Source organism: Acipenser ruthenus, chromosome 1 (genome assembly GCF_902713425.1).
Source record: "Acipenser ruthenus chromosome 1, fAciRut3.2 maternal haplotype, whole genome shotgun sequence".
In the NCBI taxonomy this organism is placed as follows: Eukaryota; Metazoa; Chordata; class Actinopteri; order Acipenseriformes; family Acipenseridae; genus Acipenser; species Acipenser ruthenus.
In genome coordinates, this window is record NC_081189.1 from 17261612 (window position 1) to 17286816 (window position 25205).

At 36.7% G+C, this 25205-nt stretch overlaps 1 protein-coding gene across 11 annotated transcripts in view; it reads left to right on the forward strand.

The window, feature by feature from the left end:
• Positions 1-25205, forward strand: part of LOC117425413 (cAMP-specific 3',5'-cyclic phosphodiesterase 4D-like) — a 354582-nt gene that overhangs the window by 262413 nt on the left and 66964 nt on the right. The window contains exon 1 of one of the 11 annotated variants that reach the window (XM_059012643.1): positions 758-919. The exons of 9 other annotated variants lie outside the window; for them this stretch is intronic. In XM_059012643.1, the coding sequence (XP_058868626.1) occupies positions 831-919 (89 nt within the window). In that variant the 5' untranslated portion in view covers positions 758-830. Of the gene's footprint in view, positions 1-757; positions 920-13385; positions 13722-25205 lie in introns of those variants that run through there. One more of the 11 variants, XM_059012660.1, reaches the window with a different exon arrangement.

Genomic DNA, 25205 nt, shown 5'->3' on the forward strand with positions numbered 1-25205 from the left:
CTACTTCAGAATGGTTAAAGAATAATAAAATCAAGGTTCTGGAATGGCCTAGTCAAAGTCCTGATCTAAATCTGATAAAGAATCTTTGGTATGCATTGAAGAAGGCTGTGCACAAGACAAGTCCTTGGAATTTGAATGAACTGGAACAATTGTGCGTTGAAAACAAATCAACAAAAATCACTAAAGAATCATGCCAAAAGCTCATTGACAAATATCCTAATCATTTAAAAGAGGTTATTAATGCTAAAGGTTCCTCAACTAGCTATTCATTTAATTTTTCTTGTCAGGGTATGAGTACTTTTGAATTAGCATTTTTGGAGTTTTGCAAAAAAAATTGCAAAATACATATAGAATGTCAGACAAATCACCTCAAACTTTAACTTCATACTCAGTTTTAAGAGTTTGGGATTCGCAGGTGTTTGTATTGCTGGACTGTACGACTGTGTTTATATGCAAGTCTTTTATTAACTTCCCATATGGATGGTAAGAAACAACATAAGTTATTCCTTGCCTTACCTCAATAATGTGTCCTTTAAAATAATATGCACAAAAAAATAAACAGAAGCAGGTGCCTGGATTGCAACATTTCTCACAGCTGATGAGATAAGACAAACTGAGAGTGCTTATCCCAGAGCTCTTTCAAAGGGCCGGTGTCACTGAGCATGTGAAATCCTCTAGTCCCCAGCTTCAGACGGCTAGGGTTTTAATAGTAAGAGGAAATTCCCTCATGCGGCACACTGAACTGCACGACCAGCACAGGACTTCATGAGCAGCACTACCCTGCTTCCCCTTTCAGTTTAATTTCTGTCAGCTGTGTTGCCTTGTTGCCGATGGCTTTTCGCTGGGATCCCATCGGGTCCTTAAGCCCTCACTGTTCAGCTCGGAGCAAGAAAAGAATGCGCTTTCTCAAATCCTTCAGGTACTGGACTTCTGCTCATGCTTTCTGTGTTTCATTTCAGCTTTGAAAATACTAAATGAGCATCTTTGTTTTTGTTTCTTTACAACAAATGCTTGCTTTTTAGTTACAGTTGGATTCAGCATTGCAACATATCTACATCATTTTATGCTTTTGAAAATGTGAATCAGTATTACATGTAGCATATCTTCAGCAAGGAACATTTTTAAAGGGAACTGTGTTCTCTTTATTAAGCTTAGGATGCACCATATGTTTGCTCTATATACCAAAGCCTTTCATGGATTAGTATCATGGCCTTTTTATATAATGGCTAACATTCTCAAAACAGATTTAAACAATTGCATGCATATAATTATGCATCTGCTCTTCAAAATAATGCTAATCATTTACACATATCCACACAAATAGGTGCAAATATGATACATGGAATGGTAGTAATTGTAGTATATGTACTGTGTGTCCTTATATAACACATATTGCACAGATGGACATGTTGTGATGCAATCTACATTACAAGCACTGTTATTATACAAGCTGCTGTTTAGTTGTGTATGTTCGTTGTTTGTAAGCTTTATACTGTAGTTGCACATATTAATATTCTGAGTACTGAACTTAGAAACTTGTTAATATGTGCATTTAAAAGAGAATATAATTTATCTAGGTCGGTCGGTTCTATAGTCTGCTTAATCCTCTTTTGAAAGGCTGTATATATGTTTTCCAGATTCTGTAATACCGCAGTTCTCAACAGGTGTAGGGCCAGAAAGCGGTGCTTCTTCAGAATGTGGTACGCGTACCAAAACTTGACCTGTGTAACGTCAGAAAATGGTACACTATCAATGCTGTGACTGACTGACTACTGCACAAATCACTATGGACAAGACAAACTGTAGTTCACCCACAAAATCTGTATGTTTACAATTTTAGGTAACCCAATTTGTTGCTCATCAGTTAGTCACATACATTTGCTGAACTGTGAAAAAAAAAATATATTAAACAGAACTTTTAAGATCTAAAATCATTTGCGCATGCCCAGGCAAGCGCAGTACATGGTGTACCACGTTTTAACACAAACCACAAAATAACACCACACCTGTGAATTTTACAAACAAAAGTTACATGCTTTAAAAAACGTTTTTTGTTTTTGTTTTTAATGTACCTATGATACCACTACTTAGTATGGAAAACGCTAAATCCAGCATAGACAGACCCATGGGAAGTGTTGTGTTTAAGAATCAGTGACACTGAAACATGGCTGCGGTGCACCATCATTTAAAAAAACAAACAGGTCAGTGGTATGGACAAGTTTATTTGGAAACTGGATTTATCTTTGTTGGCACTGCAGATGAACCCCTTGGCAGTGTGTCGTCTGTGGTGATGTTCTGGCTAACAGACTATTTACTGGCTAATGACAGTATGTGGCACAGGTGCAGAAAGACGGGCCACGCCTTACCTGGTGCAGAAAGACAGGCCAGTGTAAAACTGTACTACATTTTCTCGAACACATGAAACGTTATCTTTGACTCGAGCCGCTGCTTGTTCTCGAGACCACTGTGCCACAACCTTAACCTTAATGTTAGTTTTAATGTTTCGTTTTGTTTTGATTTTTGAACATTGGAATTACCGATAGGTGCGGTGTTCTATGCACAGGGTGACATCTACTTGGTACAATGTAGGATCATTTGGGCAAATACTTCATTGTGATTGCTTGATTTCTGACATGTGATTTACAGTTCTTGATATTGTGGCAGGGGGCTCCAAGTAAAAAAATAAATAAATAGTCACAGGGCCGTAGCCAGCCATGAAAAATTACAGAGGCACTTGCCCATGCTCTCCCCCACTAAAGTTTTTCTAACTGAAGAAAAAATATTTGAGGACATGATTATAAGCCGTTTATTTAAATACAAAAGGTTAGTTACAGTTTTTTTTTTTTCTGCAAAAGATACTATTGTAGAATGTTGAGTACCTGAGGATCAAAATTTGCAGGACCTGTGTGGTTTTGTACAGTGCAATAAGTAGCTTCTTCTTTTATTATTATTTGTTTATTTAGCAGACGCCTCTATCCAAGGCAACTTACAGAGACTAGGGTGTGTGAGCTATACATCAGCTGCAGAGTCACTTACAATTACGTCCCACCCGAAAGACGGAGCACAAGGAGGTTAAGTGACTTGGTCAGGGTCACACAATGAGTCAGTGGCTAAAGTGGGATTTGAACCGGGGACCTCCTGGTTTCAAGCCCTTTTCTTTAACCACTGGACCACACAGCCTCCTATCTTTGCAACATTCAAATTCAATATAAAAGAAAATAAGAAATGTAGGAATACCAGAATATTTGTTGTAGACACTAAGTTTTAAATCCTAATATATCAAACAAATCATTTTAACAGTGATGTCATTATCCAAATACCGAGAAGACAAGAGTGTTTGCATTTTGTGTGATATTAATTATAAAATCACATTCAGCAATAACATTAGCTTAAGTGGGTTGACAAGACTTGAGAGAGTTTAGCTGCGTAAGCACACCCTAACCAACGAGGGTTGAAGCTCGAGTTTTTCGGCTGACGAGTCGATTTGATAGGCTGTTTGGCTGTGTTGTGATTTATACTCATGAATATGCATTTATCTTTTATTAATGTGATTGGCTAGCTGCGAGGCTCCGCAGCCCTATGAACTCGACACAACCCTCAACTCAACTACCAGTGTCAATCACGGACTGTCTGAAATAAACCTTCAAGTATCCCTTACTTTAAATGCAAAAAGGAATTAAATGCATTTTCATTTGCGACAAAGCAACATGTAAAAGGGATCCAGAGTGGCGCATGTGGTAAAGGCACTGTGGAGTGCAGGATGCGCCCTAGAGCCTGGAGATCGTCGGTTCGAGTCCAGGATATTCTATTGCCGAACATAGACGGGAGCACCCAGGGGGCTGCGTACAATTGGCCAAGTGCCGCCTGGGAGGGGGAGAGCTTAGGTCGGCCAGGGTGTCCTCGGCTCACCGCGCAAAAAAAAAAAAAAAAGCAACGTGTAAAAGGGCCTAAATAAATAATTATTAGTATCATTTTAACTGAGGCACGTGCCTCGGGTGCCACATAGCTGGCTACTGCCTTGAGCAAGGTTGAGAACCCCTGCTTTAATATAACTAATCATTGGCAATGGAAGTTCCTATTTAAAAAACCTACAGTAAATTATGCAAAACAGAAATTTAACAGGATTTATTAAGTTAAATTATGAACGAACACAGCAGTTGCAGGATATTAGGCACATGCAATTTTAACTTTGACAAATATAAAAGAAAATGGTGCATATTGCTATATTACATATTTACTGACATTCTGCTTTCGAACTAGAATTTAGAAGTGCTCCCATTTGATTAAATCCCATATCCTGCTTCTGTATATTTTTCTTTCAATTTTTTTTAAGTTTTAATGTTTCTTTGCCCACCAATAACAAAAGCGTTGGTTCTGCAAATATAAATATGTCCAAATAAGAAGAAGCTAACAGCTTGCTAAAATGGGAAGTTAACCAATATCTTTGTGGTTTGGTTTTTATTTCTCAGCAAACACGTTTACACCTTTAAACACATTTTTAAAAAACTTTTTTTTTTTGGAGAAGAATACATTGGTGGTCATCAAAATATTGGTTGCTTGAAATACGTAATTTTGTAACGTACAGTAAATAATGTTAGTACTGACATTAAAGTTAGTGTTCAATATTAAGAAGTTTCACACAATACTAACTGATTACAGCAAGCATGCTGAAATGTCCAAAGGATGGATTGTCTTAAGTTCATACCTTGAAACAGTATATTAGGCTGGAATTAACACTTGAATAAGGGAAGTTATTTCTTCTGAATCTTACGTGCACTTGCTGGTGGTTGAATAGGTTAATATTACCACTTTCACACACATATACAGCTACTGAGTCATCATTGTTGTATTTTTTAAATCATTTTTGCAGTCTATTTCAAATATAGAGTGGCCAAAAGATAAAGCACGCTCAGCGATTCCGAGAGGAGTGTCGGTCTCAGCAATTTAAGGATTGGATAAAACCTGTGGAAGGCAACTCGACCAAGGCCTATTCCAGTTATTGCAAAGCTGCACTGTCTGCAAAGCGATTCACAGATCCACTTTTAAGCAACATTTTTAAAGGGACAGGGAGGAGGACATTATGCAGATTTAGATATTGAGCGATTGTTGATATGTATTAAGAAGTACAGATTAACCAGCTTTGTATCATTGCCATGCAGGCATAATTTGTGATATAAAGCAGGTCATGATATAACCCAGGGTTCACGTTTGCCTATGACAGCACATTAGGAGTGCGAGAAAAAAAGAAAGAACACTAGATGAATTAAACAGCAGTGTTTTAATACTGTACATGTAGTCGTTCTTTACATTTAAACCAATACATATAGTTTACTACAGGACAAATAGGTTTTGTATCATTAACTGGGATGAAAAAGGCATGAATTTTCAAATGATGAGAGCTATCAATTAGGCATTCCACTTGGTGTTTTTTAGTGTGCATTTGTATAAGGCTGACTGTTAAAATTTGGTGATGTTGGTGTTTTGTAAACAAACTGTATCCCGTTAAACCACAAACGCAGCATTTGACAGGCTGAACAAAACATGACAAGAAGCGGGTTTGTGAGATGATATTAAGAGAGGTAATTTCTCAAAGAACCTATGGTGCATGTCTGGTGGTTTTTGAAAAATTGTGATAATAATAAATGGGGTATGATATTAAGCGAGGTGATATAAAACAGGTTAACCTCTATCAGTGTACTATGTGTAATACTTGGTAAATTGTCTTTATAATTAACTTTATAATATAAAGTCATCAGAAATGTCACTAGAACACCACTTTCCTTTTTATAAAGGTCTCTAAATAGCAACATCTAGTGACTTCTTGGGATTTACTATCTAGAATACTTGGTAAATTATCTAGCGACATTTTTGGTGACTTTAGAATGTCTAAATAGCGACATCTAGCGACTTTGTGAGGTTTCTCTGGTGACTTCCTGCTTGGTGGAGTTGGCAACACTGGTTGGGTGGTTCAGTGGCGGCATACAATATGACGGCTCTGTGACGATATAGGCAATTCACACAGACCAAAATGCCACATCAGTGCCGGTTCTGAGCCGTCATAACTCGTCTGTGTGAAAGGGGTATATGTTTGAGTGCAATGTGCCTTGGAAGACATACTGACCGGAAGGTAGAGGTACAGGTATAGTGCTCATTGTTTTTTTTCAAGCCATACAATAAATAAACAAGGTGGAGCTTTAAAAATGATTTCTAATTATTTTATATAACCCACCTCTTCTCGCTTGTGTGTGTCTCTATTCCCCTGGTTGTCAGTAAAACTAAACATAACTATTTGACTCCTCTTCGAATAATTAAGGCAGTCACACTTGAAAACAGATCGCTTTCTGCCTCCCCTTCAGAGAATACTATTTTAAATGTTGTATGTATACCCTTTGGGCCCCGTGTTAAATATATAAAATGACTATACATGTATGTATATATATAAATATAGTACAATTCGGTTGTGGAAAAGCATCAACAGTACTGTAAATCGCTCCATTGCCACTCTGGATTAAAACTGAAAGCAAGTCCAAGTGAGTAGGACCACACAGCTCCTTGTGCAATATCCGAGTGGAAACAGGTGTGTCTTTTCCAGTGTCCAGTCCATGTTTCTGTGATATGTACCACTGTAGTGTATCTGCCCTCTTGTGAGTTGTGCTTTCCTGTAGCTGTTTTTTGTAAACGCATGGACAGGTTGGTCAATGCAGCCACTGCATTGAGGGCTGAGCCAGTTGCATGGGCACCCACTAACAGAAAGGCAAGTACGGCAGTCGGTCTGTGAGTTGAGTGAACCTTTGGGAGAAAATGTATTCCTTGTAAATCCATTAAATTTACTAATATGACACTAATGTCCTTAAGGGAAATTTCCTTAAGGGTCACTTATAAGGCCCTTCATCCCACAGACACATTTAGAAAAGGAAATCTGTATCACACAAAAGTGGTGCTGCTTGGTTCTGGGCTTTAATGTTACTTTGAGAGATACTATACTGTACATTATCTCATCTGTAAAATAAAGGAATTATGATCTGCCTTTAGATTGTAGCTACAGTAGCTTTCATTAGGGGGGTGTGTGTGGTTTACTGCCTCACACAGCATTCCCTCTAATCCTGAAACATTCTTTTTTTGGTTTAATTCCACCTTGGAATCAGCAGACACAACAGTTTCACATTCCCAGTAGTGGGGGTGGGAGCATGTCAGTGTACTGCAGTGATTTAATGCCACTTGTGACATTAACAGCGAGGACTGTGTGCTTAAGAGTGTGGCAATGTCTGAGTCTGTTTTATAACTGAATGGAGTCGTGAGTAATTCAAGGCTGTCATTCTGGGATGCTAACTCGAGGAATAAATGTTATTTACGGGAGAAAGGGTCATATTTTAATATTTGTCTTTCTGTTTGCCATGTAATTTTCACTGTGCATGGCACAGTGATGACTGGATATCCATGCAGTCCAGTGTGTATGGTGAAGGTTAGTTGACCCTCATCATAAGGCTGGATGTTACATCATTTTAATCAATATGCCAATACAGTGCTTTTTTTCTTGCCAATAACTTACACAACATGGGCCGGTGCAGGGATTGTTAAATACTATATCTGAATGTTCAGTCTTTACTTATGTATTGGGTCTGATATTTATGGTACAGTATGTTTTAGAAATGTCATACTGTACTGCACAATGCAGCAAAAATGATACAGTGCAATGGCACCCCCAGTGGACACATTAGGTCACAGTTTATGTTTGTTTGAGTTACTTAGTAGGAAAGGTTATTCATTCCAGTGTAACTGTATTTAGTTCACATAACTTGAAAACTGAGAAATTCTACTAAAATAAACTAAACTAGATGATCTTGGTCAGGCTAATGGAGGTAAATAATGTGACAAACATTTAAAAACTCAATATGTACAAAATCTGATTTTAAACAGATAACATAAGCAAAAAAAACTACATTTGAATAGTACAGCAGGCCCCAAAATTGCACCCTTTAGGGTGACCCTCTGTATGCAAACTACTACAGCTATGGCCAAGCGTTTTGAATCACCCTATAAAATGAACACATTTTGCTTCATAAAGTTGAATGAAACCTACTGAATAAGGTTATGTTAACATTTTGAATTACATACTGCTTTATAGTTTTCACCATATACAGTACTTAATGAAACACTAACAAAAACTGAAAAATGTGACATTTCAAAATCTAACAAAATAATGTACTGTTGTTATGGCTACCGGTAGACTTTGCAGTATTATTTTGTAGTTTCTTTGATTACACAATGTTAAATAAAATATCTAAATTATGTTCATATAATTTTTTTTTTTTTTGTTTTGTTTTCAATTTTGTCTCAATCCTACAATTTTAGGTGATGCAACACTTTTGGTCATAGCTGTACATGACATCCATTTGAAATGAAATTGAATTTCCATGCCCGCTGTAACAAGTCAGGTCGGCAGAGGTGAGGGACAAAGATTGAATCAGTCAAAGCTTCTGTAGTTCAGAGCTTTTCTCAGCACTTTCATTTTTAATTCACAAATAATAATAAAAAAAAATTTCAAAACAAAATACTTTTCAAAACCAAAAAAAATGTCAAATATAGGCTGCAAAACACAATACATAAATGGTTTATTAAAACATAAACCTCTAAACCCGTAGAAAGACTGTAACCTTAGAGGCCATTGTAACTTTGGTTGCCTGTAACCTGCTCTGGGCTGTACACTCCAAAAAACACATGCAGCTTAACGAAGCAGAGCTTCACTGTTATTATAAGGCCAGTTCAGGTAATCAGTTAAGTCATTGATTAGTTAACCCAGCTGCAATTGATTGTGGCTGGGTTAAAATACTCAATTACAGCTAAGGCCAAACGTTTTGCATCACCTAGGAATTTAGGATTGAGACATAATTTTATATATATATATATATATATATATATATATATATATATATATATAGGAACATAATTTAGATATTTTATTTAACATTTAACATCATGTAATCAAAGAACCTGCAAAGTGATATTGCAAAAGTTTACCGGAAGCCATAATAGTAGTACAGTATTTAATGTTAGATTTCAAAATGTTACATTTTTCAATTTTTGTCTTTTGATAAGTATATGGAAAACGACAAAGTGGTATATAATTCAATAAGTTAATGTAATGCAAAATTAGTTAATTCTATTAGTTCTATTAGTTAATTCTAAAACATTTAGCCATAGCTATAGATTACCTGTCGTGGCCAAATTCTAAAGATTCACAGCAGGACCTTTTGTCTCCCCTTTCTGTATTTGAAGTCAGGGAATTAACCTGTTCCCTGCTGAAAATCAACAATACATTTTTTATCCACACTTACAGTAGTACAGTATTCGTTCTGGGACAGGGCTCTCCTGGTCCCAGGAATCCACCCTGTCACACAGGTATTCATATTAAAACCCTCTGAAAGGGAGTTCTTTTGAACGTATCCTAGTTAAACTAAAAAAATTTAAAAAATCTTTAAAAAAAAGACGTTAATAGAGGCTGTACATTTTATTGTTTTGCTTCTGGAAAGACCAAGAATACTGTAAAATAACTTGTTTATATAGTAGATGTAATTGCATGGTGCATTAGAAACATGAATCATGAACTCTAATGATTTGTACATTTAAAGGCTTGAAAAACAAATCTTGGCGCAGCGAGTATGTGACTGCTGTCTTTCACAATTGTTCAAATTTGCTATGGGAAGAAAGAAAAAATGGAGCATGACTGTTCTTACAAAGGAACGGTAGAGGCTTTCATTCCTAACAAACAGTTTGACTCTGGTTTCAGTTTTCAGTGATTAAATGGTTTAAAATATAAGCTGCTGTATGTTACAGAAAACATAGGCTATTTGGGCATATGCAGTAATTATAGACATGAACCCCCAGAGCTTTGTAAAGCTTTACTTTTTTTTTTTTCATCACCCTAAAGTTATATAATTAGTTATAGAACTAACTAAGTTTGCTTTCATAAAGTCGAATGAAATCTGCTGACTAATGTAACGTTAACATATTGAATTACATACTGCTTTGTATATCCTGCACAACAACAGACATGACCACTGATGTTGGCAGCAAAATCGTCTTACATTTTATTTGCCTAAAAACATTTTAATTCATCCGGAACAAAGTAAAAACACACAACGCGTTTCAACACATAGTGTGTCTTCATCAGGTGTAGCTATACAATTGTGAAGAGTTTTTTTTTTGAGTGTGCGACCAGTCCCGACTCCACAAATATCAACAATTAAATGAGGTATGGATGGATGGTTAATTCACAATTACGAAGAACTGTTTTATGACTTTGTGGAGACAAATATATATATATCTGGTTTAACTTTTCTTTTTCAACTGGACCATTTTTTGATGCATGTTTTTCTACAAAAACTCACCCAACAAATACATTCCTTTTAAAATTACAGAGCAATATTGTTATGGCAATGGGTGAAAGACCACACAGGTGAGACCTTGGAAGCTATTAAAAGCTATTAAAAGCATCTGACACATATTGTACACTTTTAGTTGATCTTGAAAAGCTCAAATGAGAATTGATATTCCCTAACCTTTTGCTGGTCCATAACCTTTTCTTTTCTTACAGCCACATTATTTTCTGGAGTTCTTTTCCAAACCCTACTGCGTGTACAGTACGTCATGAACTTGAATAGATGCTTTGTTTTCGTTATCTAAGTTTAATGGTTATATTACTTCATGACTTTTTGACATAAAATGCATTTTTTTAACAAAAAAAAAAGAAGGAAAACAAAAAATGCATTTAATTCATGTGGTCAGTCATACTGTAAAGCATGCGTCGTTTTCTCTACAGCTGGAGACTCGTGACTTCTCATTAGAATTGAATTGCTGTTTTTGTTAAATACATGAGCCTGACCTTTACAATGTGCACAGAAAGTTTGGTAACCTGAGACAAAGCAAGCATCCCCAGTGTAAAATCAGACACTGCTTAAAAAGCCCTGGGTTAAAATAGTGAGCAGACACTGCATATTCCAAACTAGCTACTCTAAAATCAGCTCATACAGTATTCATTTATCCGTGCCTGTGAATTGTTCATGAAAAACACAGTAAATTGAACTCGAAATTGAATTAAGTGAACAGAGTGAGCAGGTGTTTGCCTTCACACTACACACAATAGCCCAAGGGGGCTAAACTGCATAACAGGCCCTCTGATCTGAATAGTACTGCATGATACAACATGTACAGTGTGCTGTTGGCAGTATACACTTTGTTACAGTACATGATATGCTGTATATGGCTGTGGAAGGGTGGTGGGCAATTCACTGACACAAGGAGACAGTACTTTATTTGTAACGCCGCTCAGGCGTACTGATTTATTTGTCGCAGTAGATGGCGCTGTTGTCCGTGTTCTGGATACTGACAACAGTAACCAGAATCACGGCGTTTACCAATACAGGTATAGGCACAACAAGTGCTCGCAAATAATAATGAAAAACCAAAGGCGAAAGAAAAAGGGAAAATAAAACACAGTAATAAAACTACAAACAAAAAGTTCTGCTTACGCAGTGCCCCCACTGCCGCTAAGCCGGTCAGAACGGGCCTCCGTCCTACGCTCAATTACCCTCTATACACTGGGATGGCCGGAGTTCCCCGTACAACTAAGCACGTCCCCTCGGGTACGTGGTGATTTCTGTTATTTCTTTTCTCAGCAAATTCTTTTAAGGCCGGCTGTTTTTCTCAGCCAGTTTTGCCTCTTTTATTTTAAAACTGACGTCTTTCGTCAGTGTCACTGGGTATTCCCCAAACACGGCCACCCGAGTGCACAACCAAGCCAGATCTTATGGGCTGAGCAGTCTCCCAAGGCCTGCCCCTCAGCCACTCGGAGAGAGGGAAAGCACACACACCCTCTTCCCCACCACTCCGTGTCATCGCCATGACCGACAGGCGGATCCCACGAGACTGCTGCCCTCTACCTGCAGTAATACGGATGTGCCAGACAGTCAGTCCAGATCTCCCCTGCTACAATGGCTTTAACACTTTTCTTATGGTTTATATTTAAACCCTTGCTTCACACTTAGCTCTTGCAGATGAACTGTTTTCACCAGATAAGAAAGGATGGGTGCTGTCTGTGTATCTTCTGATCCTGTACATCATATTGCTAATCTAGAGAACAAATTGTCCTGTTCAAGTCAAATTTAACGCCTGTGACTTGAGTTACATTGCTAGTCTTTAAGATTGCCCAACATTTCTCAGTGGGGCTGTAAAAATGCTGTAAAGATATACAGAAGATGTTAAATTCATATTATGAGAGAGGTACTGTACCCATTACAGTGTTTTCTTTTCAGATCACCTAGCATCTAATGTTACTTGTAGGTCACACTACAGTTGACTTGCAGCACCAAGTATGTACTGTATCATGTGTTAAACTTTACCATGCTGGCGACCACATTTTCCATTCTCCTTTTTTTATCAGATCATCAGATTATCAGATTGGCAAATCCATTTAGTATTGCAATCTCACAATAGCTATCAAATGACACTTTAATGCAAATCAATAAAACACTATATACAGCAGACAGTGTCTTCAGGCAATCTCTCTCTGTGGCACATATTCTAAGTATCTCTTATTTATGACTGCAGACCCTCATTTCATGAATCATAAATAATTGTAGCGTTGTTCTTCTTAGTGTTGTTTTGAATTTAAGTAAAAGTTTAAACATCATTTTGCATTGTCCCTGTTGAGCTTTGGACATTACATTACCTAACATCCCCTGAAATTCCAGACAGCTTGTTAATATGTAATTTACCAGAACTGCTTAGTAGCTTATTATCAACATACTAAATTTCAGACTTTAGGTACAGCTGATTTGCTTAAATGTAATTGCTGCTTTGCTCTTTTAGAACTGTCATATGCATAACCATCATATGTTCCTATTATTGTAGTTCCAGAAGTGAAGTGTCCTGCTAGTTTGTTTGTGCTAATTTAAAAAAAAAGTGTCCTATATACTCAGTGGAGTTTGATTGTAATTTGCTAATGAAGAGCTTTCACAGTGAATTAACCTCCTTGGAGTTAAATTTCTCCCTCATTGACGTCAACGATTCAGAGAAGGTAGTTTGCTGTCTACGTTCAGCTGAGTTTGCAGCAAAACAGAATAGAGATCTGCCCCATGATCAGATAGTCTCTCTCTCATTCCCTTATGGGGGTCTAGTCATGCTGAGAATGTGATGCATTCAGCAGCTCTACCCTCTGTCACGTCCCAACGAACCTGCTCAGTGTCAGCAACTTGTAAACAGTTCCAGTTGGCTTTCATTGTAGAAGCTGCAGGGGATCTGGAGGCTGTCTCAGCTGCTGGACTCCCTTGTGACTTTCACAACGCACATATTAGAGCGCAATACCTCCCAAGTCAAAAGCAAGGCAGAGAGGAGAGGAAACATTCAACTTCGTCACCAGTGTGGAACACTGAGAGCTGCTCAGTGCAGCTACTGATACTGCTGCTGCAAAGTCATGAATGTGTTCTTCTTTGATCATGTGCGTTTCTTTATTCTGCCTCCTTGCAAATTGGATTTCTTGAAGAACACTTCTTTTTTCCTTGCCACGGGCAACGGAATTTAAGAGCTGTAGAGTTACAGAAGGAATATTCCTGCTGACATTCCGAGAGAGAGAGAGAGCTTGCAATTGTAACCTTCAGAATGAGCATTGTTCTGAAGCCTAGGTCTCGGTCCACCAGCTCCTTGAGGAATACAGATGTGCTTAGGTAAAGTTATTTTTAACTCTTTTTCCTCTTTTTATTGCTGCTGTTTTGGATTACTAAGTCACCTCCAGTACAGTAAACTCCCTTTATTTATTGAGGACAACGAGTACTTACTGAATTTATTTTTGTACAAGTGAAATGTTGTCCGCACTACCCTTCCTTTAAAAGAAGAACATGAATGAATTAGTTGTTAGTATTTAGAAGTTTCTTTGAGGTGGTGAAATTAGTTGGTGTCACTACGTTACAATCTATTTTTTGTCTTCCTCATATAGATTAGAATCCAGTCCTATTCTGCTTTAGGCCACATAACTAGACAGTGTCAGCTTCCCGTTGAACTAAAACAAACAGGAAAATGCCTTCAGAAGGCTCAAATAACAGACCTTTCTCTTTAAAACCAAGAGCGATGCAGACAAAATTACAGCGTAATGACAGGTACCCTCTGTATTTTTCACAAACAAAAGAAAAGGTGCTTGACTTAACAAAACAGCAGTTCTCATATCATGCAAGCCTACCCAGTATTTGTATTTTGTCTTTTAAATGGATGAGAATTCAACTTGTTTCTGATTACAAGTAAACAACCAACGCTCCTACATGCTATACTGCAATATTTGTAAAATGTTTTAATTTCCTGGATTATTCTGACAATTGCAAACTGAAAAAGGGTCTCTTTCATTGATTGGTTTCTTGGTTCTCTTTCACTAAATGCTGTTAGTTACAGTTACTGTATTCTCATGTACAATTTGAAAAAGCCCAATCTGTCTTTATAATTTAGGTACTTGTTTTTTTTATTAATAACATTTCTACCTAACACATCATGTTTGAACTATTTGAACATTACCTTCCACCCTGTGTCCTACTACTGTCCCAATAGTGTGTATAGTGTATATATCTACATGAGGTTATTTAGTAAACACAAATTATATTTTTGAATACATTTTCCTAACTTTTTTTTACATAAAGCAGATGTTTGGGATTCACGAAATAGATGGTAAATAATTGGATGTTGTATCTTTATTATGTAGCTTAAGCAGTCTGTTTTGTTGAAGGTGTGTTCAGAGACTGGCACCTTTTCTAACATGGATACCAAATTAAACAGTATGGCAGTGGCATACTTTTCCTGCCACAGATGTAAATACAAAATGAGAGCTATCAGTAACATTGCAAAATAGATCATCATGACCAACAATCACTGTATGCACAAAAGGTGCGCGTTTGGCATAAATGCAAAAAAGACAGAATACTATTTGCTGAGGAATAGGCATGCCAAGTTTCATCACTAAACACCTTCTCTGAAACACACATTATTGAAAATGCATATATAAAATCTTTGAGCACTGCGTAAATATACAGTATTTTGGTCTAGGTAAGAAGGCTACTTAACAGTGCAGAATACTATTGCAGTATAGGAAATATAGCTACAATTATTTAAACAGTTTGATTTTGGTAGTGTAACCTAGTGCTGAAAATGTTAAAAAATAAAGCCTTGCTGCTCAGTGAAAAATGTTAAGTAAGTTCTAAGTGTTGTTAATCCACCTTTCACCAGTACTGGTACTTTTTCATTCATCAGGAAAAGAAAAGTTTAAACAAAAAAAGATGGATTCAGGTTTTGGCATGTGTTATTCATTCCTGTTTGTATATAGAGAATAATCACATTTCAAAAGCAACATTCCAAGCAAGATTTCAATCCACATGCATCAGTAACAGCAACTGCAAACCTTTATTGAATGCATGCAGGAGTCGTCTATACAGTCTAGGTTTCTGTGTTTTTTAGGCGCCATGCACAACTTTGAGAAACACATGTATTGTATGTTCAAGCTACAGGTACCCTTAAATAAGTCAACAGCAGTCTCCAGCTGCTTCACGAATATCATTAAAACACACTTTTCTTTACAGAGGCGTAGGACCTGTGCAATCACTCCTAGATTTACGTTTGTTTACACATCCTCTACAACCACACATTGAAAATACATGAAAATATGATTACTATAAATATTTCACTTACTTATTTGTGCTCATACGTTTAGTTCAATAGATGCACCACAGAGGTTGAGAGTCTAGATTGCTCTACTGAACTGCATGTTTTCCACTGATAGCTCTGATTTCAGAAAGGAGACATCCACTTAGTTGAAAATGAAATGAAAATGTATTCATTTGGTGAGAGATATGTCTGATGGGTGAACAATTGGCAAACAGTTATGCCCAACGCGAACATGACGGTTGTTGAGGGGAAGGTGGTTATGCTCAATATGAACAGCCATAGAGCAGACAGTTACAAAATACAATAGGAGGCTGTGTGGTCCAGTGGTTAAAGAAACAGGCTTGTAAGCGTGAGGTCCCCGGTTCAAATCCCACCTCAGCCACTGACTATGATAAATGCAGTACAGTGATTAAGATGACTCGGCCAGCGGGCAGAAATAGTGGCACTTGGGTCATTTAACTGGTTAAACTGGGAACGTAGATGATTGGTGGGTGGAGTCTCCTTTCGGAAAGACAACTAGTTTCCAAATATTTAATTTTAGTTTTCAAATTTGCGTCAAGTCAAGTCAGATCCCTTCTGCTATTTAGTAATGAAGGAAGCGACAAATAATGTGTTAGGCTGTGGAACACTTCATAGTGAGTTCATAGAAAAAACATTACAATATTATATATATATATATATATATATATATATATATATATATATATATATATATATATATATATATATATATATATATATATATATAACTGTCATCGTTATGCAGGGGACGATTTTACCAGCAAACCTATCCTTTTCCGCACTAAGCAGCTTCATAGCTAGACTGTTTCTGTTGATTCCTGAGATGGTGTTTCATTGTTTTAGGCCTTGTGCATTTGAAAAGAAGGAGGTTGCTAAGCCAATGGCATGTAATGTAATGAAATGCATCTTTGTTTATGACTGTGAGTCGCCCTGGATAAGAACGTCTGCTAAGAAATAAATAATAATAATGTAGGTTATCGTGCTTACATTTGCATCAGGAGCTGGTGGGTGATCCCTTGTGGGGGCCGATGCAAACCGAAAATAAGCACCCTGGGGAGGGCTGTGCTGCCGAGAGCGTAGGTAAAGTCAGTGTGGAGAGAACGGAAACTCCGAAGGGAGCAGAGCTTGTCACGCAGCCCCATAGCTACTGCTTGGCTGGTATGGGCTGACAGTATGGAAGCTCAGCTTTTGACGCTGCTATGCCAGGATGTGTTGTGCACCACTTTGGCAGAAACAGTGTAAACACTAAACAGTCTCTTCAATTGCCAGGCTCCCATAATAGTAAACACATAAACTCCATTCCACAAGTGAAATACACAAATACGTAATAGTAAATAAATCTTACAGATTGTTGCAATCTTCTGTAAGAGTTCCCATGACACTTCAACTGTGTATTAAAAAGCATTTGCTAGTTCATAGTAAACAACTAAAATCCCCAAATGTAAAACCTAATAAACAATCAAGATCCTTGTTACTGTAAATAAATGTTAAAGCAAAGGAAAATAAGTCCTGGGCATGCGTTTCCAGCACGTCCATGGTATAGTGTGCAGTAGTTATAGTGTGACGGCTGGATGTACTATGTTAATTATGTCCAATTAACCAGTTCTGAAGGAACACATATCTCTTAAGTAGATTATCACCAGGGAAGTGTATTTCAATATTGTACGGGAGTGAGCCAGGATGAATTAATCCTGGGGTGCATTCAATAGGCAGAGTGCTCCAGAGCGTTACATGGCGCTTTCTGGTGAACGACCTGCACGCAGAGAGCGCTTCGTAACGTTAGCTAACATTATGAGGAGATTACTCATGAGCATTTCAAAATGGCGGAGGTATAATACCAGTGTGTCGACTGTGGTGTAACATATTGGACTTTTTGACCAGCCTATTTGTGTGTATTCTTTTTCGTGAAAAATTGATTTGTCAACATTCAGACTGAACGCGCCCCTGGGATCCGTAGCAACCACACTATTGGTTAGAAAGCCGAGTAAACATCGTCTTCCATTCGGTGTATATGCAATAATAATGCAGGTGTCAGTCTTTGAGACTGGATAAAGTAGGACAGACAGATAAAAAATGAAAATGCTACACAACAGGTTTGAAATTGCGCGTAGATGAATTTGCCGAAATGCATGGCAATCGCAATGCCGAAAAAACAGTAGGTGACTGGGGACGAAAAGACTAACTTAAATATGGCGAAAGAATAACGGCCTGATAGAGGAGGAATGTGTTTATGGCCCGATGTGGAAACATTTTGTTTGAATGGAGTACAGTACTTTGAATGACTTTAATACAAACTGTAACTTGTTATGGTAATTTAATACAGTTGTACTGCACCGTATGCAATACTAAGATGTTTTGTTTACTGGTTATTAGATGGTGCACTGTTTAGTTTATTGTTTGTTTGCTTTTTAATTGCACTGTTTATTACTTTTCTTTTAAATTTGAATGAATATAACTTATTTGTAAAAGCCAATGCAGCGGGAACTATTGAATAAGTATGGATTAAGAAAGAAATGTTCAGTAAAGCAAAGAACTTGTTTGGGTACTTGATCAGCTATAATAAAATAGGTTAATACAGATCTAATTTTCCTAAAACACCACCAAAATTAATGAAGCTGTGTTAGAGGATAAACAAACTTTAATTAGTGCTCATTATTTAATACACACTGTGAATTTTGGTAGCACTGCTTCAGTTTCTGTTTGGTAGCACACTGCAATAAAGTGCTTAATCCTGAGCTCTGTACTAAAGATGAGGATCAGCTAGTCCCCAACTTTTGTTTACGCATCTTTTTTCATTGCAATTGGTACTAAGTTAGTACGCAGCTGGGGATGATCCTGAGATAGTACTGTATTAGCTAGTCTGCAACTTAGTACGCAGCTCCATAGTAAATCTACAAGTTAATTGCAATTGACCCATTGAGACTCATTGTCTGAGTACCAGTGTGGTTCAATCATTCCGTGTTACTGTGTTGACAGGTTAGTAGTGTTTGTACTCAGTAAACCGCTCATCCATCCGGTTGTCAGCTAGGGCTGATTTCAAGTTTCATCAGCGCTCCAAATTGGAGTTAGGATTTTGTTTGTTTATTTTGTATTTACTTGGGAAAATAAATATACAGGCACCGCCCTGTTTTCCTGAACTGTGGTGTGGACACCTTCTCCTGCACTAGAAGATGGTGTTTAAGGTGCCAAACAGTGTCAGACAAGTCACCATAAAGACTAGTTATATCATAATATAGACATCTACCAAGTTTAAAAGAAAAATTAAACTTCAGATATATTACAGACCACACTGGGATGTAATGATATGTATTTAAAAAAAAGACACATTGGGGCATGTTTTCAAAGTTTACTTTTTTTTTTTTACTTACAAAAAAGGAAAATATAAAAAGGAACCCTATTGCATACTGTCATGATAGAAAATAAAATGTTTAATAAAAAATACTAGTTCATGATTGATTCTTGCCATGATGGATGCTGTCCCATATAAAAAATTAGCACAATGTTTTTCTGTTGTGATTTTCTATTAACTTAATTGACAGAAACTATTCTCTTATTTGTCATATACGACTATTTTTACTGTACCAAACCATTACGGCATCACATTCCGAGATAAAAACTATTTGTATGAGATACTATTATGATAGATTTTAAAGAGATTAAAAGATAATGCGCAACATACTAAAGCCAGCTTTTAGCATCAACTTTTTTTTTTAAGTTACATAATTAGGAACTTTAATTAAATGACTCAAAAGTGTGTCTGTATCAGTAGGTTTATAGCATTGCTGGCCCTAACAGTATTACAGCAAAGGCCATTTGAATAAGAATAGAAAGGATAATGTCCTTGTTCAAGGATAATCATTGTGTGTTGCTTTTTATAATACTGATCCAGATGGTTTTATAGTTGTTGTATCCCTTTCTGTAAATGTGCCATTATGCTTAAAAAAATACTCATATTCTGTTTTCCAAAAACATATGGAAAATAAAGAGCTTGGTATATTGAAGCTAATAGTTCCATTTTTTTTGTTTCCATTACAAATAACTACTTACTAAAAACAGTTGGTTGACGTCACATTCAATTAATGTCACATGTAACCAAGACAGCAATAACAAACTTCCCTGAATTTGTTTTTTTTTACACAGGGCACCTAATTTAGTAATAAGGACTGGACATTTTTTAGAGGTCAGAATAATTATCTTGATGGAAACAAGCATTCTTGGAAGAGTAACACAACACAAGAGTTTTGTAATAGGCCACAGATTTCAAGATCATACATGTAGGGTACATATGCACAGTACGTACTGTGGCCAGCAATGAACAATCAAATTGGAACAGATCACAGCTGTGTGAGAAAATGGGATTGGATACGTCACTTTGTTCTTCTGAGTTTGCATTATGTAATGCTCCTGAAATCTTTATTCTATACATCTTACATATTTAAAAGACATGTTCTGAGAGGAATAAACGATTTTAATAGTTTACAACTAACAATAATGTAACTGCTCATAGCTTCAGCTAAGTTGTTACTTAGTTTTATTCCATACCATTTTATATCAGAAAATGTTCCAACCTTTTTGGACTTGTTGCTAAATAGTGACCTTTGTTTTGCTTGCAGTGTCCTACAAGATATTTAATTTCATACTAAAATATGAATCTTTATTTTTTTAATACATTTTTACATACAAACAGTTTAGCCTCTGTATTGTTTTCCTTATATGTCCTGTTCTTATAATTTACCTAATTGGTAAATCCGGTAACAACTTTCTGTTAAAACTACTCCTCTGATCATAAGGGCCACTGTATCTTTAAAATGCAGTAAGAAGCCAGCCCCAACATGTTTTTCTTTTTTTTTAATAGGCAGGATTTCCCCCTGTGTAGAAGCAATATTGTGCTAACACAAAACGCCCTTGACTATTAAATTACGTTACTATTACTCTTTTTCCCTGACTCTATATAGCGGTGTTCTTAATAAGATAATTAAGAACACCACTTAAAGCCCCCAACACTGCGTTTTTCAGAAAGCAGATACTTTAGTAGAGTGACGCTCAAAACCATGGCAGAGGTTGAGGGTTGTCCTAGGAAAATGCTTCATTGCCATATAGGCCTACTACTGTTTGGATTGGCAAAGTTACCTGTGATGCAAATGCATGTGTTTGTCGTACAAAACCTGTGGAAATAAAGGTTGATGAGAAATCCTAAGCGCTCATTTATTCATAAACGGTTAAGTCATGTTGGCTGTCAGTTGTACTGATTCACTGTTTTCAATATTTGACGATTTTTTAAATGTAGCTGAAAGTTGAAAGAAAAAAAATAATTGGTGACTTAAAATAATAGAACTACTTGATTCCTTTGTCTACAAATCTCTGTGGAGTTTTACAGGTAGTCCCTATATAGTGTGAACTCGATGGTTGACTGTAAATTACTACATTTCTGGGTTATTACTGGCTGTTCCAAATTACAGAATATGGGTCTGTTCAAACAAGGGTATTAATTTGTTATCACTGTGGAATCATGTAGAATTTACAGCAGAGTAAGATTTCTGAGGAAGCATGCATGATGGATTAGTGGGGCTGCCTCACAAAGGGGAAGCTAATTTTAGGTGTGGGCCTGGGGCACTGACCTCCTTTATTTAATACATTGCACATATGCAGTATGGAACTACAGTATGTAGTCATGTATTTATGTGACACATATTGAATATGTTTCCTTTCATGATGAAGATTTGGGAGAATTTGACTTCATCCCCAGGGTCAGCATAGTGCTCTGCTGTATTTCAGTAAGTATCATGGGCCAGTAAATAAACCCATTAATCAATCTATGCTGTATTATTCAGCTAACCAAGCAAAAGCTAAACAGATTTATTTGCCACTGTCAATGAAATATGGGTAACACTTTACATTGCATGTCTCTATTTTCAGTGTATTTATATACTTAACATGGACATCTTTTTGCACGATATATGTAAGTACAAAGTTGTGTCAGAAAAGGATCAGGGATAGGGTTAGTATTAGGGTTATTTAATGCACAAAAAATGTACACATTAAGTAGATTGTAACAATGCATAATAACATTGTAATTATGTGTAAGTACACATGCATTTGCTAAGTAACTACTATATAAATACACATGAATTAAAGACACTTAATGTGTTACCGAACTATATGTTTATGAAGACAGAGATACAGTAAGTGTCACTAGCTGTCAGTTTTAATATGTTCTGCTACTTCCCTTGTACAGGTGTACATGTGTCAAATACCAATTAAGTTGTTGGCCTGTCTAACTAGAAATGTTGTGTTTTAATCTTGTGTTTGGTTTGGTTTCATTATACAGTAGGGTTTTTTTTTTTTTTTGTAAGATTTGCTATGATCCGAAGTGATGAATATTCTTTACTGTCCCTTTCTTTGACTCAGTTTCAGAAACATAAACAGCTGGGCCTGACCTAAAGGGCCTCACTCGAGCACCCCTGTGAGATTCGTTAAGGAAGGGCATGAATCAAATCTATTATTCATGATGAAGGATCTACTGATTAATGTAGCAATGCTGGGTAGTTTGATATGGCCCTCTGAGAGCTGTGTCAGCAGCTGGTTACATAAAGGATGCTACAGTATATACAGGTATAGATCTTGCTTCCTGTTACTACATTCAACTTTTAAAACTGAGGAGCTCCTTGATGCCGTGTGTGCTGTTTGAAAATGGATTAGATGTATAATATGAACCAATAGTTGATGTAAACTTACTGTGCATATATGTATATAAGGTTAATGCAAGAAGCAATATCTATTTTGGGGGGGCATCTTTGTGAATTCAGTGTACTTGAAAGCGTAGGGACAGTGGCACTGGTTATAGTTCAGACAATATGCCAGTAGGCTCCATGCAAATTCCTTTTTGTACAGCTCTGCCAGTTAGTCTTGGGCCTCTTGCATGGATTTGATCCAATGTCTAAGAGGTAAAAAAGGTAGGTTAAATACCCTGTTGAAAACCTTACGCTGTCCACAACCTATAAAATATGATACTGTATCTGCTTTTATCAGAACCTGTAGATGACAGACAAAAAGGCATTTGGAAAAGTATTCAGAGTTTAGCTTAGCAGTGCTTTAAAACCTACTGTAGTATTACAGATCAATCACATCAGATCTACAAATCCCCTGGATTTGTGAGAGTTCATGCCTGTCTATGCCCATTGAGGTCTTGTGACATTTTATTTCTCTTATCTCAAGAGGCATATCAAGACAGCATGATCTTTATGAATAATGCAAATCTAATACTTTCCTGATTTCTTTAAACCAGTGTAAAACCTGCTAGAGCAATCACAGAGAATCCTGTGCCAGTTCCTAATCATTAACAGTTGGTGGTTAGGAATATGTTTTCATGTCCCTGTTTGTTGAGTGGTAACTGACATTCCCTTACCAGGCCTTGTGAGATAGATACAAAAACTTACTGCAGCTGTATTTCAGACTCAGCCTAAAGACTAAGGGTGTTTAAAATACGTGTTGCAATGGGTAGGACATAGGTCCTATATATTGAGTCATGTACACTTATAAAATGACCATCTAAATTGGACCTTTAGAGACAAGCGGTCTTTACATACAGCTGGCTATTTTGACATTGGATTAATTGTACAGTAGTGGTAGCTATAGACAGGAGAGCCTTGATACAGTTTTTCTTTACCCTTTTAGAGAATGGTTAGGTTGTTGCTTGACTGTGTTGTTTTATTACTCCGTCCAACTTTGTATATTTACTTCATAATGGTGAAGTCTGCATAAACAATGACATTCCGTGCATTGCATACATGCAGAATAGTTTATTACATGCAATGTAGTGGCCATGTATGGGCAGTGGCATAACTGCAGGAGTGAGCCGAGGCGCCAGTGTAGGACTCTAGGGACCTTAACCTTGTAATCGTCTTTCCAGAGAATATGAAGCACAGCCAGTAAACACTGTTTGTTTTGCCAACTACTACCCAAGTTACAAACTAGTAAGTCTCTTAAAAAGGTTGTCTATATATATATACTGTGTATATATATATATATATTTTTTTTTTTTAGGATTAAATGAATGTTAAACAGCAGCATGTCTAAGTACGGACACTGCTTGTTTCTGTGTATTGTAAATATGTGTACCTCCCTGTGGTTACTGTTCAGAAGTTTTGAAAGAAACAAAAACACTTGTTTGAAATAAGGAATCTACAGCATGGCTATGTTTACAACGAATGTTGGCCACCTGAATAGAACGTTCTTTTCTAGAATTTTGAAGTCATCATACCGTCATTGTACCTACCGTAAAACTTCAAATAATTGCCAGGTCTCAAATAATCACCTGTCTCCAATACATGCCAGGTCAGCTGGCAGATATTGTAAATAAACACCAGGTCTCTATTAAACGCCGGGTCTCTGTCATTGCTGTTGAATCTGAGGAAGATGAGGAGGAACTTGAGTGTAATGAACTGCTAATAAGTGACAGCGATGAAAGTGACTCTCAGGATTAATAAATAATAATAATAATAGAAAACGCAATTTAAGGCCTACATGTAATGCATATTTGTTTAATGCAGTTATTACGTTATTAAAAGTTTGATAATTTTAAGCATGCTGAAAGTAGGCCAGAGACTAACCTCTTGGTGTATTTTAACGTGTTTTGTTGTATTAACAATGTGTAAGTTTGAGATTAAACAATACATTTTTTTTGATAATGATACTTATTGCTTTTATTGTTCATTTTTCAAAACATTTTAGAAGTTTGCATTATTATTATTATTATTATTATTATTATTATTATTATTATTATTATGATTGTGCTGTAAGCATAGCCTACACGCCTGTGATCTGATGTCTACAGGGTTGTCTTTTAGTGGATTTAACTGTTGTTGTTATTATTATTATTATTATTATTATTATTATTATTATTATTATTATTATTATTATTAACAATGGTAGATCTAATTCCATTTTTAAATACAAATTCATACTTCTGCTTGTTCATTTTTCAGCGTTTTGCATACTGTACCCTTGTTAACCAGATCATATATAAAGACCGTAATAATACTTTCGCTTTGTACTTGAGGGTGTTCAATACAGTGTAATTTTGTTATAAAACAAAACTGTTACTTAGTTCCCACTGACACACAACCTTTTAACAAAGTTTCTGCAATATGTAAATTGAGTTACGATGTTGCTACAAGATTGTGTGTTAGCGGGTTCTCAATGACCGCGTGAAGCTCTCGGGTACAACTGGCGAGTGCCAGTTTAGTACAGTTAGCATTGTTCCATGGATTAAAATGCATCACATTCAAGGGACAACTTCATCTTACTGAGAGAAATACAGTTGCTTTTCTAGATGTGCAAGTCCTTCCTTTACTAAGATGGCGGATGCTCTGTGACATCATGCCTGTTGTCAGCCACTACCTCTGATCTCTATAGAATTTCGCCAGACTTTAGATTTACTTGTACTGCCAAAACATAAGAGCACTTGATGTTCAGCAGGTATTAGGACT